At 42.0% G+C, this 18,400-nt stretch overlaps 1 protein-coding gene across 2 annotated transcripts in view; it reads right to left on the bottom strand.

Moving 5' to 3' along the window:
• Positions 1–215: 215 nt before the first annotated feature.
• spns2 (spinster homolog 2 (Drosophila)) overlaps positions 216–18,400 on the bottom strand; it is a 59,576-nt gene continuing 41,391 nt past the window's right edge. The window contains exons 6-13 of one of the 2 annotated variants that reach the window (XM_044042151.1): positions 17,809–17,951; positions 17,001–17,153; positions 16,591–16,780; positions 14,284–14,349; positions 13,698–13,796; positions 10,036–10,199; positions 7,524–7,570; positions 216–3,487 (exon numbers count right to left, since the gene is read on the bottom strand). In XM_044042151.1, coding sequence (XP_043898086.1) covers positions 7,528–7,570; positions 10,036–10,199; positions 13,698–13,796; positions 14,284–14,349; positions 16,591–16,780; positions 17,001–17,153; positions 17,809–17,951 — 858 coding nt within the window. In that variant the 3' untranslated portion in view covers positions 216–3,487; positions 7,524–7,527. The remainder of the gene's footprint in view (positions 3,488–7,523; positions 7,571–10,035; positions 10,200–13,697; positions 13,797–14,283; positions 14,350–16,590; positions 16,781–17,000; positions 17,154–17,808; positions 17,952–18,400) is intronic. The other variant, XM_044042150.1, reaches the window with a different exon arrangement.

Genomic DNA, 18,400 nt, shown 5'->3' with positions numbered 1-18,400 from the left:
GCCACAGACCATGGTCTCAATCTATAACATCACATGTTTTTTGGGCATGAGAGTTGTATGACACATGGGTGGGAATTTTAACCAATAAAGTCTCTGGTTTATAGCGACATCATCTGAAATGATCACAGAGACGAAAGTGTCCTCCATTAGATGAGGAAAAAAGGTCTTGTAGATGTAACGATTGATTGACAGACTAAAGAGAAATTGAGGCAGTGTGGTATGAAGTGATTAAATATGTTTATTTGATTTACAGACATGTGCATTTTCTATCCACCCCCCCAGAGGGAGCATCACAGTTCAGTTCTAGAATAATATCCTTTGATTTCTCTGACACATCTCTTGTACTGACTTGCTCTAAAAAATAAAAATAACCTCTGTTTTCTGTTCAACATCAGAAATAGGTTTATTTATACAACAATTCTTGTATAACAAGAAATAGCATATACTCTCAACATCACGTCAGTGATTATTAACATAGAATTAATCAATACAATGGACTTAAATTCCTACAGGATTGATGCTAAATCAAATAAATTTGGCAAAGTGAAACACAATTCGTGACCCATCTGACCAGAGCCAACATTTCTTCTGATGTTAAGCATGATGTGACAAACCTCTGTGGTCGAGGCTTTGAAGTTTGATGCTAGCCTATGGTTCAAATAAATCCCTGAATGTGAAGTGTGCAAAATGATTCACTCAGTTCTTCTTCAAAAAAGAAAAGAAAAGAAAAATACAAGAGCTTCAAAAGTGAATGCCACTTATCGCAGCCTAACAATGACACTCATTATGTTATCTTAAAAACATCACGTTGCAGTTCTATGTGAGAAATAGGTGTGACGTATGTCCAATTTATGATCACAGTAAACAGGATGTGACTGTAGAAAGGTATTGTGTTGGTTCATCGTGATACAAAAGGATGAACAAACACTTCTAAACATTCTAAACCCAAGGATGTACAACAAAGTGTAGTATACTCAAACCTTAAAACTTCCCTTTAAAGATTATTCTTCATTATGTAACAAATAAATACATTGCATCCAAGCCATCATTTACAATATATTAAAAGTTGCTGCATGATATAGCTATATATATATATATATATATCGGTTGTAGTTATTACAAAAACTCATTTGGTAACATTAAAAAAACAGAAAAAGTAAAAACAATAAAAGGAAGGTAAGAAGCTTAGTTCATTAAGAGGATGTAGGTGTGTAAACACATCACCTTGGACACAATCACATTCAGAAAGCTCCACACAGTTGGAGAGAAACTAAAGCTAATGCTCTGGCAACAAGGACACAGCCCACACAGCACCCCACTCACAGCCAGTGAGTCATGCTCGCACATCAATGCTACAAGAAACACCCCGATGTCTGTCTTTATTCCTCTGCTGAGGTCAGCCTATCCCTCTCCACCTCCTCCTCCTACTCCTAGTGTGTTTTCTTAAAGTCTGCTTTTTTTCCCTTTATACACAACTTTCAACACCTTTGACTTCAGTAAAATTGTATCCACCACGTAGTACACTTAAAAAAAAAAAGATCCATCAAAGTAGTTTCCAATAGAGCTACCTACTGCTTAAAATGAGCAGGAAACTATCAGAAACCCTGTCCTTGGATCTTATTTAATTTGCATAATATTTACATGTAATATCATGTTATTAATGCATAGAGTAATAAAATCAAATCCAAATTTTCTGTCAACTGTGTCCATTTATTTCTCTACGTCAATTCCTGGTGCAGTAATTAGTGGGGACTCAGCTCCCGCAGTGACATCTGAGGACATGGTGGTCTGCTTTCAAAGAGGGGATTCCTTACTTATCCATTATCAGTGATAAGAGGCCGCCTTCAGTCAAACCTGGGGCTAAGGGATTTCCTGTTCCTGTCTGGGATTGCGATTTCCATCGCTAATAAACCAATGACTGGTACCCAAGCGCTTGACAAAGATTTCTTTTCTACTCATCGTGCAATGGGATATGTACAATCGCGAGGAGGGAAGATTTCTTTTCACAATGCCTGTTATTGTAACCAGCGCTGACTGGACTGGAATCCACTATTTAAAGTGACTCTGTCTCTGTGAGGGTGTTGTGTCCAGAAATTCAAAACCAACCATCAGTGAGTGACCCCCCTTCCAAGGGAAACCCAGCTCACTGATAAGGCAGTGTGGATAAAAATGGTTGGTTTGCAAAAAAACCAAACAAACCCATAGCTTCTTATGTACACAGGTATTACTCCTTTAAAAGCCACAAGAGTAGCATTCTGTGTACTTTTGAAAAAAACAAACAAACAAACATACAGCATACATTATAAATGATAAAATATATAATCCAGTGTCTGATTTAAATAGATTGCTTCGTCCTCCGTCCGAAACAATCATAAACAATAGCTTCCAGTTTCATTAAACAGAAAAGAAGAAAATACAAAATTAAAAAAATGTGCAGAAATATCTGATCTCTGTCATGTTCTCTGGCACCGTCTACACAAAGTTTAAGTGCTAAAAGATAAATCTGAAAACACGTACGAGGGTCAAAGGAAACGGCTGTTGATGTGATAGCTCCAATTTTTTTTAAGGCTGATTGACTGACCTTTAGACAGTAACACTTTTTTTGGCTCTTGATTGATGGCTACATTTACATGCACAGTGACAGTTTGCTGGATAAAATACTGATTTGTCATGTAAACCCTGCATTTGCGCGTGAAGTTCATATTGTTAATACTGAACAAATAAAGCTGTACAGGGTAAATGAGAATTCTTAATTCTGCAGCACACATTAAGAACTTGCCCCATAATGTGAATTTTAGGTACTTAAAGTTTTAAAACCTCAGCAGAACAAATGTTATGATCCATTAAAAAACTTAATTACTAATTTAGATGTAAAAAGCTGAACTACATTGTGCATGTAAACGTAAACAGCGATGAAGTCATGAGGGTCGTTGGTGGTCAGTGCAAAGTCTGAAGGAATGTAATGACACTACGGCACTTGGTGCAGATCAACAGCCCATGTAACAGACAGACATACCGACAGACAGACAGAGAGACAGACAGGCAGGCAGACAAGGCAGGTTCATGATCAGCATTCAGTAGTATGGCATCAGGACAGGAGTCGAAGGGGATCTTTTTTTTTTTTCCCCCACCCAACCTTCCCCCAAGAAGGTTCCATGGATCTTCACAGACAGAAAGTGAGAAGGAGCAACCAACTGTTGGTCAAGTGTCTCCTGTGATTTAGAGGCGGGTCCAGAAGGGGCAAGACGCCCCCCTCTGTACAGCTCTATGTGTAGAAAGGAAGAGCAGCAGGAGTCAGGATGATGATGATGATGATGATGAGTGTGGTGGGGATAACAGGGAAGGTGACATCACTGTTGTTGTTTTAAAGAGGTGGATCAGCTGCCCTCACTTGTTTTTTTTAATTATTTATCTCCACTGTCTCCGTCGTGCTCATTAAGTTTGTTTAGTTGCTCCTTCAGATGGCGGCTGCTCATGTGGCTGTCACCTGAGCGGGAGACAGAAAGAGAAGGAGGAGATGAATATGAGCAAGTAAGAGTCTGACACCACAGGGCATTATTGTGTTATTAACGTGGAGGTTGAAAGCTCCTGGGTCATCTAATATGACCATCATGTCATTTTCCCTTTTCCACACATGAACTCTCACAATCTCACAAAGTGGGAAACATGTGGCGTCTGAGGGAAAAACTACAGGCTACAAAACATCAGCTGCTAAACTGGGATGGCACTGTTAAATACATTGACTCTGTTTTAGGATATAATAACATTTCTCATGGTCTAGCTCCACTTCCACTGCAAGAATGTATTAAAATGAACTCAAGCAGGTCAACCAGAGCAGGCTCTAGAGGAAATTACACTGTTCTCTTTAGGAAAAGTGTCTTTGGACAAGCTGTATTTTCCTTTTGAGCATCCCAAACCTGGAACACCATAATAGTCATTTACCAAACACAAACTGGAAAATCAAAGCTGCTATCACAATTCTGCATGGACAAAAGATGAAAATTAGCCTTTGACTATAATGTATATTTACATTTTCATTGATACATGCTGTGCCTGTCTTCAATAAAGAAACTTAAAACTTAAAACCGCGGTTGGAAATGAGATTCTTTCACAAACAGGCCATGTCTGTGATCTGTTCAGACTGGATGAGAAAGACACTCCACTACACAAGCTACTACCACTGCCACTACAATGGGATTAGTGCAGGGAGCTTGGCAGAGCAATGTTATAATCTTGTCTTGCACCCCCCTACAGACACCGAGAGACACAGTGCAGACATACAAAGACACATGAATGTGCTCCACTGTCATACAAACATGGCTAATTAGCCTCAACAGGAGGATTAGTGGATTTTACAAAACGACGTGTTTCGGTACTAAAGACGCAGGGTTTAACCGTTTTCCTCAGTTTGTGTCTGTTGCTGATGTCAACTCGAAATCATGAGATAATGAACAATGATGCACAAATGAGGCTTCTCATGGAAAAAATTCAAAGTTATTTGAACTGAAAGCTGTAAATGTTTAAGATTAAGTGTAAGATTGAGCTGCCTCCTCCTCACAGCTTCACTGTTCCCACTGAAGGCTGTCGGCTTCATGAAGCAGAGGGGAGATCGGATTGTTCTGGCGGACGGACAAAATCTAATCGACTGAATTGTATTTTTTGGCTGCGGATGACGGTGAATGTAACTGGCTTTACGTTGAAGGACAGATGGACAGAGCAGTGAATGGTTTCTGTAAATTAAACAAAAGACGTGTTACAGAGAGAGGGACCTCTGCTTTGGTTTTGTTTATCTGATTACGAAACAAGGAGATCTGAAAGTCGAGAGGCTTTCAGAACGCATTGTGAGCCGAGTGCGGCTCACATTAGAGGCAGAATGCACGTGTGTGTGTGTGTATGTGTGTATGTGTGTGTGGTTTGTGGTTACTGCCCTATACTCGGCATCGAGAACCCACAGAACATTGCTGACTGAGGACTCTGAGCCTTTGTTGAATGATAAGAGCACAAAGAAGGAAAGTATGTGCCTGCAGCTGAACAAACAGCTTAACAGTTAAGGTTTGGTCTGCGGTGACCAAAACAGAATTGTGCCGCGACATAAATTTTCCTTTCCTGAGAATTAGAGGCTTGTGGTTTTTGAGTAAATGAGTATGAAACTCTGCTCTCAGATCTCCCGCTGATCTTTTGACAGTCCCCAGATTAGGGATGTCCTCTCGCTCTACATTCATTCAGTGACTCTGGCCAGCAGAGGCTGCCTTCCTGTGCAGAAGAAGTTAAATGGATCGTAGCAAATGTCATCTCAAGTGGGATCAGCGGAGATTAATAGCTTGCATTAAAAGCAGTCACTGCTTCTCCTCATCATTTATTAAGCCGTATTTTCTCTCCTCCTCTTAATTCCTCTTCACCTCTTCTGACACACGTCAGAAAACAATATTTTTCTGTAGTTTATTCAGTGTCATGATCTGCCCCTTTAAAGAACCCTAGGACTTTCTGGTCTTGCATGTTTGGATTAGAATTTTTTAGCTTTAAAATGTGCATGACTGGTGTTATTTTGAAGTGTTTTTACGTTGTGCGTGTTGTCTAGTGTTAGCTTCTCTCTTCATGTGTAGCATTTTGTTCTTGTTTGTCTGTGTGCTGGTGTTTTTCCTTGATTACCTACACCTGTTGCTCATTGTTTTCACCTGTGTCTCGTTAGCTCACCCCTCCCTCACAGCCTATAAAGCTTCCCTTTTTGTTTGCCTCTGCTTCCCCACCAGTTTGACTTGAGAGAATATACCTGTGTTTTCCCCTCTGCGAAATGTTTGCTACAGCTGTCGACAATCTCTTCTCTTGGAACTCGGTCCTTTTCCTCTTTTAATTAAGTCTTACAGCCACATGTTGTTCCTCTGGGATCAGCGGTCATTGATTATAAAGACTGTCACGAGAGAGTGAACTGTGAACTGTATTGATCTTAGGCCAAACGGGGGGGGGGAATGTTGCTTGTAACTGATTGAATTATCCTCGCAAACAGATCAGTTGAAAGTTGGTCACCCGAGAGAATAGAAATAATCAGTTCATTAGAAAATCCAGCTCTGACCTATAGTGAAACTGTGATGATCTATAATTAGCTGCTTTTAACAGAACAGAGATAAAAATGTTTTAGTGTGACAGAGAACTGATGAACTGTCACAGAAACCTGAGATGTGTGCGAGTCATTCATGTCTCCTGTCCTTAGCTGAGAATGTTAATGTCATTATGACAATGGGAATAAACACTACAGTATTTTATGTTTTAAATATGGTGCTCACAGTGATAACATAAACTATAATGCAGTGTTTTAATGCGGACTCGTGTCTAGATTTATCATTTATTTTATTGTATCTTATGTGGCGAAACAGCTACAAGAAGTCAGTGTTTAGAACTACAGTTCATTATTATAATCCCACGCTATGTCATTTCTGCCACTAGACGTCTCTCAATAAAAAGTGGGATCATGAGAATTGTTGTTTTGCTGTCTTGTTTACGGGGAGAGCTTTGTTCCGCTCCGGACGTTACAACGGAAATGGTTAATGACGTCATTGACAGTCAACCAAAATGTCAAATGTAACAGACATTCATAGAAATATGGGTGTTGGAAATTTTTTGGCTTATGTGAGTACATGAGTCAACAAATTATATAAGGTTATTGTTGTTGTTTTAAAATGTGCTGGGAAACACTGGGCGGTGGCTTTGAACCAGCAGCGGTAAAATGAATGTCATTTCATTCATTTATGATCCCGATATCATCCAACACCATCTCCTATGAATGTTGCAAAAGATACTGTCAGTAGTTGCCGTATTGGCAGATGATTGATTGATAGATCGCTATGATAAAGGCAGCAGTATAGCATCCACCAATGATATGTTTAGAAAGTGGGTAAACCTTGACCTTTTGGCTAAACTTGATAACCTTTACACAAAAGTCACAACAGTCTCCTTATCCCTCTAATCAGTGAGGTAGAGTTTAATCTTAGTCGTTGCCGGCAACTACAGTGACTCCCCATTGTCCCGCTGTCTGCAGTTGTCTGGTGTCCTGCCAATATTGTGTATTTTCTTGTCCTTGGTTAATAATTGGAGACATTTAGCACTCTGTGTGTATGTGCATGTCTGATAAAGACAGGAAAGAGGGAAGGCAGCTCAGGTCTGATAAGCTCACCAGAGAGTTGGCCAAATAATCACCACTTTAAGAAAGCTTCAACACTCCCTGAGTACAATAGGATGGGAAATGAATCATTGATCAATCATTTGAGTCTCGTCATATTTATCAGCCACAGTGATTACACTGAGATAAAAGCCCTCTGGTCAAAGTGTCTTCCAAGTCCAGATCAATCTTGTTTTTCTGATCTCTACTGAAAGAAGCTTTACACTGTGTCTGCCAGGTAATGCTTTAGACATTTTAAAAGTTCGAGGACCCTGTCTTTGTTATCAACTGTGTTAACACCTGATGTTAATTAATATGAGAAGCACTGACATTTATTTTTAAAGCTTCTTTATGGGAGAAGGAAATTTACCTGGTCATACCTTGACTGAGGACGGTGGTCGTGTCAGCTGGCTTAACCTGAGGAGAGAAGAGTCGTTTGAGAAATTGGACAAACAAACAAAAAAGTCACATATTGTAGAGGAACCACATAATACTCCAGTGCCTTTGACCCTCGCTGGGTCTTTGCACCATCAAAGTGCACTGGCCTGGCAGACTGCTCTCACCCTTCGTGGTGTGTAAATGTGGGGAGGCAACATGCACCAAACTCGAGTTATTAATGGCAACCCTGCGGCCAAATAAAGTCGACAACCTAGAAATAATAAAGCATTCTTCAGGGCTGGAAATAGACGAGCGCGCTCCAGTGAGTAACTCGTTCAACTTTGTGCCTTTTTATAAATAGAGCTGAGTATCTGAGGATACACTCAGAAGGAGGCTGCTGCGGCTCTGTAAAGTCGGGATAAACCAGTGCTTTATAGTGTAAAGGGATTCTATATATAGCACAATCATGGAACAACCCTCGTTGTGCAAAGTTGTGGATGCTGTCACCAGTCTTGGTCCCTGAGGTGCTGTTTGCAGCTGGTTGCATAAGAGCTGCTCTTGTTCAAATTACAGTTATTTTTTTTCTCCCTTCATTGGCATGTTTTGTACAACTCTGTACATTTCTGTACAGAGGCCCTTGAAAGACTATGTGAGGTATGCAGCCGTATGATTGCTGTGTATATACATTATATGTGAACGTTAACCAACCTCCTGGTATATGATTAACCCGTCAAGGCTGCAGGTGAAGTTCAACACAAGCCTTTTTCTATGTTAGGTTTACTTGATGATCAATATCTGACGGAATTTTATGAAAATGGTTGGCATCACTTACTAATAAGGCAATTTATTAACATGTATAACAGTTAATTCACTATCTTAATATAGTTGATATATAGTTATTCGTACAAATTAGTCTGTAAAATACTGGTTAATGATTAACAGAGCTGTGAGTTATAGTTTAAAATCATTACATATCATACTAAATGAATTTCTACCTTTTTTTTCCATCTAAAAAATATTTTGGTTTCTGTACAAAACTCGACATTCTAAGACGTCATCACTTTGAGGTTTCGGAAACACAGATCTCTATTTTTCACAGTTTTCTTTTGCATTTTATTGATGAAACTACCAGATAAATCCATACTTCTTTGAAGTGTAGTGTGTATGCTTTCAAGAATTTGACCTTTAGACATCTCTGATGGGGAGAACATTTTGTGGAAATATCACAGGAATGACCTCACAGTGACTCTCTGTGTGTGTCTGTTTCATATAGAGGTTGTTAAACATCTGCCGCTCCATTAGCTTTGCCCTACAGCGTGTGGTGTGAAAGTCGGGGGGTCTGTGGTTAGATATAGTTGGAGTGAACTTGTGCCATCTGCCCACACATGTGCAATGATGTGGACAAGTAGTTTGAACCACATATTTAACCACAAACCAGTATCTATTACTGGCACTAAGGCCGGAGTGTGACTTTTCTTTTAGTTGGTGCACTTCTCTAATTTTTTCCTTTGAAGGTGTCCAACATAAATCACATGAATGCATCTAAATAGCAGACGTGGATATGTGCATTTGCAAAGAACCCTTTTAATATTACACTGAACCTCACATAAAAATAATAATAATAATAAGTACCCTCCTCCTCAAGTTTTCAACAGAAAAACAAAATGTCATCGTTTCCGTGATTACACATTAGCTCTTAACCTTTGGTTAATTTATACAGAAATCTCCCCCGTCTCTCTTCAAGGGAGGGATTTAATCGTGGGAACAACCAGTGAAGAAAAAGCGACTGTAGACAGACGTCAGACATCAGACTGCCATCCTGTCTAAAAATGTCCCTCATCTTCAACAGGAAGGAAGTCATTTCTGAGAGCGCTGGCACCAGGGGAGCGAGTCAACGTGATAAAATAGTCGGAAAAAATAGTCTGGAAGAAACAAGGAGTCATGTCTCGCGTCCGAAAGAGGATGCGTGAGTTTGTTTTAGCCTTTTAAGGTCATGACTCGTCAGCTGCCAGGCCATTTGCATTCACGTCTAGGTGAAAAAAATGCACAAATGAGTGAGGAGGCGGCAGCTAGTTAAAGTCCAAGCACACTTAAACAAATGAATGGCAAGAACAGCTTGTGTCAGCTCTGGAGCACTTTTAGCTGACTGGGACATTTTTATTGGCTGGAGGGCCTTTCTGAATCTTGCAGGGCTGGCACCGTTGTTGGCATCACTGGGCGGCTTGAGTCTGACACATGTCACATCCCTGCATCGGGCTAAAAAGAGCACCAGCAGTGTCCAGATCCAGTCTCTAACCTCTTTGAGTCTGCACGGCACTCAGAATATAATCAATATTGTTGCTGCTTCTGCAGCATGTGAGGCGGTTTGGATTTTCTGAGCTCTTACTCAGAATGTTAGTGGAAGTAACATAAGTCAAGCGAAGGTTAAATATTTAAAGAATGAATGACAAAATAATAACTTAAATAACGCGTCGTTGTCGAAAAACAATGCGTGAGTCACTTACTGTTTCTCGGCCTTCTCTCTGTCGTCCAGGAAAAACAGGGCAGTGGCCAGGAAAAACATGCCCCCCAGGACGATGATAAAGGGGCAGAGCATGAGGGCATAACCCAAACTGAGGAACTGCCACAGTGCTGACGTTGCATATCTCTGCTGGAGGCCGTCGGAGATCTGCACCATGACACGCCACCAAAAATCACACACACACACGCACACACCAGACAGGAGAAGAGAAACTTGAGTAAAATGATTCATCCACCAAATGTTCTGTAAATAAACACTGGCACACAGCATGACATGTTGGACACATACTCACATTAAGAACACCTGTTTTGTATCAATGTACCTCAACATTTTTCGAAAAGTGTTAAATTATTTGGACACACAATCAAACCGTTCAGTTTCTTCCACGTTGTCCTGTTGTCATACCAAATCTTTGTACCAGACTGTGTTTCAGCGTAGTTACAGAAAAAGGGACACACAGTGAGATGATGGACTTTTTTTTTTTTTTTAATGTGTGGCAGGACTTTGCAGCTAATAGCTCATGTTGCTGTTGAGGGCTTCTGTAGCTCTGGTGTTCAGTCTGTCATGTGTGGCGCTGAGGAAAACACCAGCTGGAGAATCGTGGGTGTGATGTGATCATTTCTGCCTCCCACTCATGGGGCAGCTCTCAAACATGGATGGAGAGGAGAGGCTGCCTAGAACAGATTGTGTGGAGGTATGCACGGCAGGAACGAGATGGAGATTCTCGCCTGTGTGAGAGCGAGAGCCTGAGCGGCCGTAGTTCATAGCGCATTGATTGAATGTTAGTGTCACGGGGAATGAGGTTATTTAGGGGAAGAACTGGAGAACTGCTGATAAGAGGATGTTGTGTGTGTGTGTGCACGTGGAGGTCGACTGATTAATCGTTTTAGCTGTTAAATCCTTCAGAACATTCTACAACCTATCAATATCAGTGGACACACGGACAATTCGTATTAGATGAAGTCATTGGAGTCATTAGAGAGGAGGGAAAATGCGCTAAAAATTTTTGTTTATCTATGTAATCGTGGAACAGTGTTCTTCCACTGTCAATTTTTTCCATTTCTGATGATTTTTCTTTCTGTGTGTGACAGTCTGGAGAATGTCCAGCAGCTGCGTGTGTGGCCAGCGCTGAAGCTGTTTCATCAGGTACAGAAAATTACCTGCAAGTTGCATAGAACAGTTTAGCTAAAAATACATCGTGAACTGCTGCTAAATCTAATTATCCAGGTGGAATTTCTTGGGAGATTGTTCCAGGCGCTCCCCCGCCACCCACTCTGCCTGTGGCCATGTCCTGCCCATGATGTATAGGAGGAGTCCATTATGGGCTTGTCGGGGAATTGCCTCGGTGTTACGTGCTGATAGAGTCGGATTGCGGCTCAAGCTCAGAGCGGAGAATTTCACATGCACTTGAGCACTTTCTCTCAACCCATGGAAGTGGTTAATGTGTGGCACGATGGCACCACGTCTCCCCACAAAAAGCAACTATGGTGCGCCGGAAACACCACATTGGTTTGCAGCACTGATCACATCATCTGCTGGTCTGTTTGGTGCACAAACCAAATAGGAAACCAAAAGCTCACTGTCTCCTGTGGTTGCTTAGCAATAAGGACCACTCTGTTTTCCGTGAGATGCAGCACTTCACTCATTCAAAGGAGTTTGTGCCATATCGGCACATGCATGCCGTGCGTCACGACAGGCCCATCACACTCGCACGCTAAACCTCAGCTCAGGAACTGAGGCAGCGAGTGGTGACGCACTTGGAGCGTTCTGTGCTTCCTTGGTCAAGGTTTTGTGGAGGAGTGAGAAACACCCCCCGACAATTTCAACTGTGTTACTCAGAGGAGAGTCGTGACCCTCGAGGCTGGATGGAGAAGACCACAGAGGCTGTGGTGCAAAGTCTGGCTAATCCTGGTGGACAGTGTCTTTGTGTGTTTGCTTGAAGACTGCATTGATCTGACATTTGGAATGCAGATATTTGTTATGTTAAGTATGACCAAAGCAGTTCAAATTATACTCCACCTTCAATGAATGTTGTCAGGTTGAAACTACTCTTTATACGGTTGTTTTAATTGGGAGATTAATCTGATTAGTTTTGTTGGATTAGTTTAATTTTTGATTCACTTTATATAACACGTCAGGAAATTATAAAAATGGCCATAAGATTATAAAGTGCCAATTTACAATGAGAGGAAGTAAACTGTGTAAATGTGTGGCATACCTGCTTTACAACTTATAAACTAAATAATCTATTATTAAAATTGTAATTTTTTTGTAGACAAATTTTTAATCACTAATCTAAATATTTGCTGAAGCAGAATTGCAGTGACGCAGTCAGACAGCTTTTCAAGGTGCTGCATCTCTAATGACAACAAACGGCAACATCCAACGCAACACAATAGACAACAACACAAAAGACAACAGTGGAGAACATCCAGCCGCTCTTTTTTTCCTGCTCTGTTTGTGGCTGTTAAGCTTTGTATGAGAATAGACTAATATCATTGTATATTTACACCAATTGCAAGGGAGTGAAGTTTTTTTGTTGCCCAATCAGCTGTCTGTTGTCGCCGTGCTGCATCATTTTGCTGTGGTACCCCAAGGGAAGGCTACCAAACAATGGAACGGTTGGGGCCAGTTATTTTGGTATTATTCCTAATGGAAACACCAAAAATACATACCGCTCTATACTGAAGTTTTGTTTCAGCCTTTGCGTCTGATTTCCAGACCATACATTATTTTTGTTCAGTTGTTTGAAGAACTTGAAAGTTCAAGGAGACAACAACAGTTTAACTTTTCCATTCAATGAGGGGAATGTAGCTCAACACACATCGGTTTGATTCACTAATAAAAGACTTCCACCGCCTTTGTTAACATGACCTCGGCTGTGAGTCAGCGGCATGACAATAACACACCATGTAAACACCTTACAAAAACCAAATCATAAATGCCGACAGAAATAGTCACATTAGGATAGATTGCGCTATGATCTATCGCTGTATTGTTGCTCCCGCCAGTGTATGTTTGTGTGTTGTGTGACACACTTTCCCCCCTGTCTTTCTTTGTGCTCAAAAATGCCACACACAATGTTTACCTCCGTGCAGTTACTATTTAACTGCACAGACGTTCACTCTTTGGAACGATAAGAATGCAGCTTGACAGAGGTGAATCCTGTTTCACGCTCCACTGAGCAGAGAGCAGCATTTGCATTCTGACGTCCTGGATACTACTTGATGGGCATATGCAGGCAGTTTGAAAGGGAAGGGAAGGGCAGGGGGGTTTGGCTGTGACCTTGAGAGTCCTACCTAGACACACTGTCTACTCTCCAATCCAATCAGTAACACCAATTCATCCTGAGAACCATGGGATTTACTGGAAAATGCCACTGACAGCCTGAAAAGTGGTGAAATCACAACTCTCCTGAGACATGTGCTAAAATCTCCTCTTGTGTCTCACTTTGCACTGGCCCACTTATACATATAAAGCCAGAGCTGCACTGGTATCTGCATGCGTGTGTTTGTATATTAACGACATACTCATACAGAAGATATGCCGCAGCAGTGCATTCCAGCTGGGATATCTGACCTGGGGTAAATCCCCTACACACCCTGATCACGACACATACTGTAGCTGCCTCTGGGAGAGTCTTACCAGGCCTATCAGGTACGGGCTCCCTGCGTCACCCAGGAGATGTGAGGTGAAACTCTGAAAGGCGACGGCTGTCGCTCTCCGTGTGGGAATAACAACAAACTGCGCGGGGGACAGAAAGAAACAGAGGGTGGGTGATAAATACATGACAATGTCTGTGAGGCGATGAAGACAGAAAGGTAGAATGACTCATGTTTAAACAACTTCTACACTCATCAACTATGTAGCACAGAGGCCACGTCTCTGGGTCGAGACAACCCAGACAGAATAAATCAGAATATCTTGATTTTGACATATTCACCAACGTTTCCAAACCAATTTAAAAATTAAGGAGGTAATTGGTAAAGTGCACCTGACCTCTCTTGGCTCACTTTAGCTCCTGTTAGGTAGCTTAAGGTAGTTAAATTAATCTATAAAGACAGTAATTATCAGATTCACCCAAACTGTAAAGAGTCTAACCTAAAGAGTCCAATCACACAGGTCACAAGTCAAAACTACCTTGAACTAGATCAGTTATTCAGTCTTATACATCAGCCTGTTGCAGGGATTTCCCTTGATCAAGCAAATAGTATCCTATCTCTGTACTTACCATTAAAATATCTGCCGTTATTGCCCAGTTGAGGAAAAGCAGCGTCTCTCCTATAAAGATGCAAACCTACACAAAGCAGAAGAAAATGCACATTTAATGGTGCTGATTTAAGAAAAGCTGATTCCGTGTGCACAAAAGACGACAAACCAGACACAGAGCCAAAAGAGGAGGTTGCAGATATTTCTCCTGTGTGTGGGAATCCACTGCTGAATAAAAGTGCTTTGGCTGTGGTGGTTTACAAACATGTTATTATGCTGTGGCCCAATTATATGTGGATGAGCAGGCCTTCATTTTGGTCACATCGAGCCGAGTATTTCGCTGGAGCTGAAAGAGCTGAAAAACACCACAGGATGACACGGATTGTGTTGTTTATTCTTGTCAAAGCTGTATCTTCAGTGTGGAAATATCTTAACACTCTCTGCATTTAGATCCAGCTGTGAGATCTGAATTTATGTCCCACTTCTGCTTGGGGCGGGGCAGATAATTCTCACTTTAAATGAGATTGTGCTGTTGACATACTTTATGTGCATGTAGGCTACTATATGTACGCTGGATGCTATTTGGCCACTTTCTCAAAAACAGTCCCAGAGGGATTTTGTTGCAGTGGAATGTCATGTATCTGCATTGACCAGTTTCTTCTGGCACGGTTTAACATGGCCACATGACATGTGTGTGTGTGTGTGAGTGTGTGTTTCCTGCTCGGGGAATAACACTTGTGCCAGTGTGCCAGATCTACAGTATAGTACAGTACAGAGGATTATAGAAAGAGCGTGACAGTGAGGATGTTCGGAGAGTTGTGAACCAGACACCGTGACCGACACGTTGCCTCTGAGAAGCGAGAGAAGCCCGGGCCTCGCCTGACTTGATTGCATGTTGACGAGACAACAGCTGCAAGAGGGTCAATTGGGCTCGCTCCGAGCAGCACGGGCGGAAACAACCACATCGCGCCTTATAGTATAACACCACTGTCAGCTCTTTGCCATGAAACCTGAGTGTACAAGTGGTACTGTGCACTGGTACTTTCCAATCTGAGAGAAAAATCTGAGTCTGATATAAAACCTTTAACAGCAACCATTTGTATTGCTACCTCCAGTGTCGCTTGACTACATCAGCAAAAAGGTGATGCATGTCTCTATCACACGGTATCTTAATAAATTGGACTGGACAGATATGCTCATGATGTAATTATAATGATTACTTCCACACCTCGCAGCTAATTGGCTGAGTCATACCGCTGTTAAACACTTGATTAATGTGAACCTTTGACCCACCGGAAGCTTGTGTAAATTTTAATTTGTTAAGTCAAAATCATTATTTATGCCAGTAATGACTTAGAAGTGACTTTGTTGAATTACTTAACTGTATTAAACTGACATTCATAGGAACGCCTCACATACAGCACACTGTAGCAGAAATCCTGCACTGATCAGACTCGCCAGTGTCAGCCAAGGTCACATTTTTTAGGATATGGAAGCCGGTGTGTTATGTTCTCTTGCACGCATGGAAAATATTATCCCATCTTTTGCAGCTTTCCATCATCGCCCAACTTGTTGAGCGTCAGTTCCTATGCTTTGTCTCTGATAAGAGAGAGAGTGTGCTTGGTCAGTCCAACAGCTCCGAGTGCATTGTTTCAGGGCAGTGACTGTAATGTTGCACCCTTTCCGGTTTCACAGGGCAACGGGACACTCGGGTTTCTATGTACACTCCTGACTTTTGGCCAGATTTGGTTCAGAGCCTTAGCTACCTGCAGCAACTTGTGAGGCCACCTCACAAGTCTAACCTGCAATTAAACTAGTCATTACACCTCCAGGTGTGAAAGCAAGTGGCACTGCGATTCCAAAATTAACACCACCCTGGGGAGAATTTACGAAGCTTTCTCTTGTTAACAGACTTTCTGTTTTAATTCTCAGTCCCTGAGGCTTACCCATAATTATGTGCTAATATCACTCTTTGTCGGGTGGACATTTTCCTACAGAGGCCTGTTAATTCCTCAAAGAAGAAAATAAAATTGGATTAAGGCCCAATCCCATATCTAACACATGTCGTCGCCAGCTGTTATAGCAATATTGCAATAGTGGCATTATGCACAAATGAGAGACATTAGATGTCTTCAGCATCAGGGATTACTGGTGGACCAGTTTTTGGTATGTACAAGACACCGCAAACAAGTCTTTGGTGCCTAAGTGACATTAGTTTCCAGTGAACCCCTTTTGCCTACATGTGAATGTGTATGATGGAAGCTAAGTGGTAGGTGAAGAAACTTCTCCCACACACAATTATATGCACAACAGGAAAAAAGAGCCTTACGTAAGCTCCTTCGATGCTCTTCTTAGCCACCACAAAGATGAGGCAGATGAAAATGGCTGAGCCCAGCATGCTGACCGCACACACCAGCGGGTCGGCTCGTTCAGTCTTCTGGCGACACAGGCGCGTGGTAGCCGCCCCGATCACCACACCTAACAGCCCGGTCACACAGGTGATCGCCCCAAAGATGAGACTGGATGGCAGGGCAGAGCAGAGAGGACAAACCTGTTATTTCATTTCATAAATGCAACAAAGATGGTGCAACACAGAGTATATTTCTAATGCCATAGAGCCACCGAAACCCAGGTCATCCACCCTTTTACATGCGCTTTGCAAAGTATGCTTTCAGATTTCACAAGTCAAACAGAGGCAGCCGAGACTTCAAAGTCTGTGCTCAGTCGTCGACCTCTCACCTGTCCGTGCTACTGCAGATCTCTTTTGTGCACGGCTCGGCCGTCTTCTGCACCACCTGGGCTCGAGCCAGGTATACAGGGATCCACATGCCAAACGCACCTGTGGCAAAGGACACCGCTGATGATGCCAAGGAGGAGAACACATAGCTCCGACTATAGACACAAAAGAAACACACACACAGAGTCACACCCAAAATTCAAATACGTGATTACACTGGCTTAGAAGAGACAAGTAAAAAAAACTATTATTCCCCACGTAACATTGCATTCAAAGACAAGCTAATTAAAAAGAGGATTAAAGCAGCTAAAATAACATGTGAGCAAAATAACACACTAACACTTTTCATAGGAGAAAGTGCCACTACGAAGAGACTGAATACTGTATGTAGTTTGTCTCCTTAAAAAGTCGCAATAAACCTGCATGGCTTTATATAGAGTTAATAACATTTTTTTTAAAGGAACACAGCACACAGGTCTTATAATAAAGTGGGTCAACAGTGAATGATTGTCCAATATGTACTTGATGACATTCCAGTCCTCTAATAACTACTATAGCTGTGTATGTTGGTATTTAGAGGCTCTGGTTGAATTTCTATGATCTATGTATTTAGACGATGAAACATTACAATTTTCTTACAGCTTGTGGTTATGAAATGACCAAACAGCATCAAACTGTGGCCCGGCTCTATGAGATCTGCTAGTGAACTGGTTGCTCCTCGATGATTTTAGAGAATATAATGATCCCCCATCAGCTAAGATCCCCAATAGGTCCCTCTCCCAAAACCCAGTGTTTCCCCTGAAGCCTTACTTCTTGGCAAGTGCCTTCATGTCACAGAGCCAGGAGGTGCGGTGCTTGATGCGTCCTCCCATCTGATCAGCACTGCCTCGCTTCGGCTCAGGCACGAAGAGCAGGATCAAAGTTCCTGCCGTGATCCCTAATAGTGGGGATACCTACGGGGACAAGAAGGATGTATAAGGCTGGACATCAACACTGGGTCAGACCTGGGAGTGGTTCTGAGGGAACAGATGTGAACCACTGGACAAAGAACAGTGTGTTTATAATCTGAATGGACAACCACGCCTGACATACTATACAAGCCCTGTGGAGCTAAGAACATTCCCCCCTACTCGCGCTGTTGGCACTGTGTGTGTGTGTGTGTGTGTGTGTGTGTGTGGGCTTGTCTATGTGTATAACACTCAAAAAGAGCTGTTTGGCTTTGAGAGCTGCTTTGGGAGCTCCACCGCACCAAGGTGAAAACCTCACAAGTGCCCATCTGCTATCATCTTTTCGTTTGTGGGTTATGTGGATGCATGTTAGTGCATGTTCATGTGTGTGTGTGTGTCTCTGTGGGGGAGACAAAGACAAAAGGCAGGGTGGGATGTGTGGGAGAGCATTTGTG

Source organism: Solea senegalensis, linkage group LG13 (genome assembly GCF_019176455.1).
Source record: "Solea senegalensis isolate Sse05_10M linkage group LG13, IFAPA_SoseM_1, whole genome shotgun sequence".
Lineage (NCBI taxonomy): Eukaryota > Metazoa > Chordata > Actinopteri > Pleuronectiformes > Soleidae > Solea > Solea senegalensis.
This window is presented reverse-complemented; position numbering and strand designations above follow the sequence as displayed.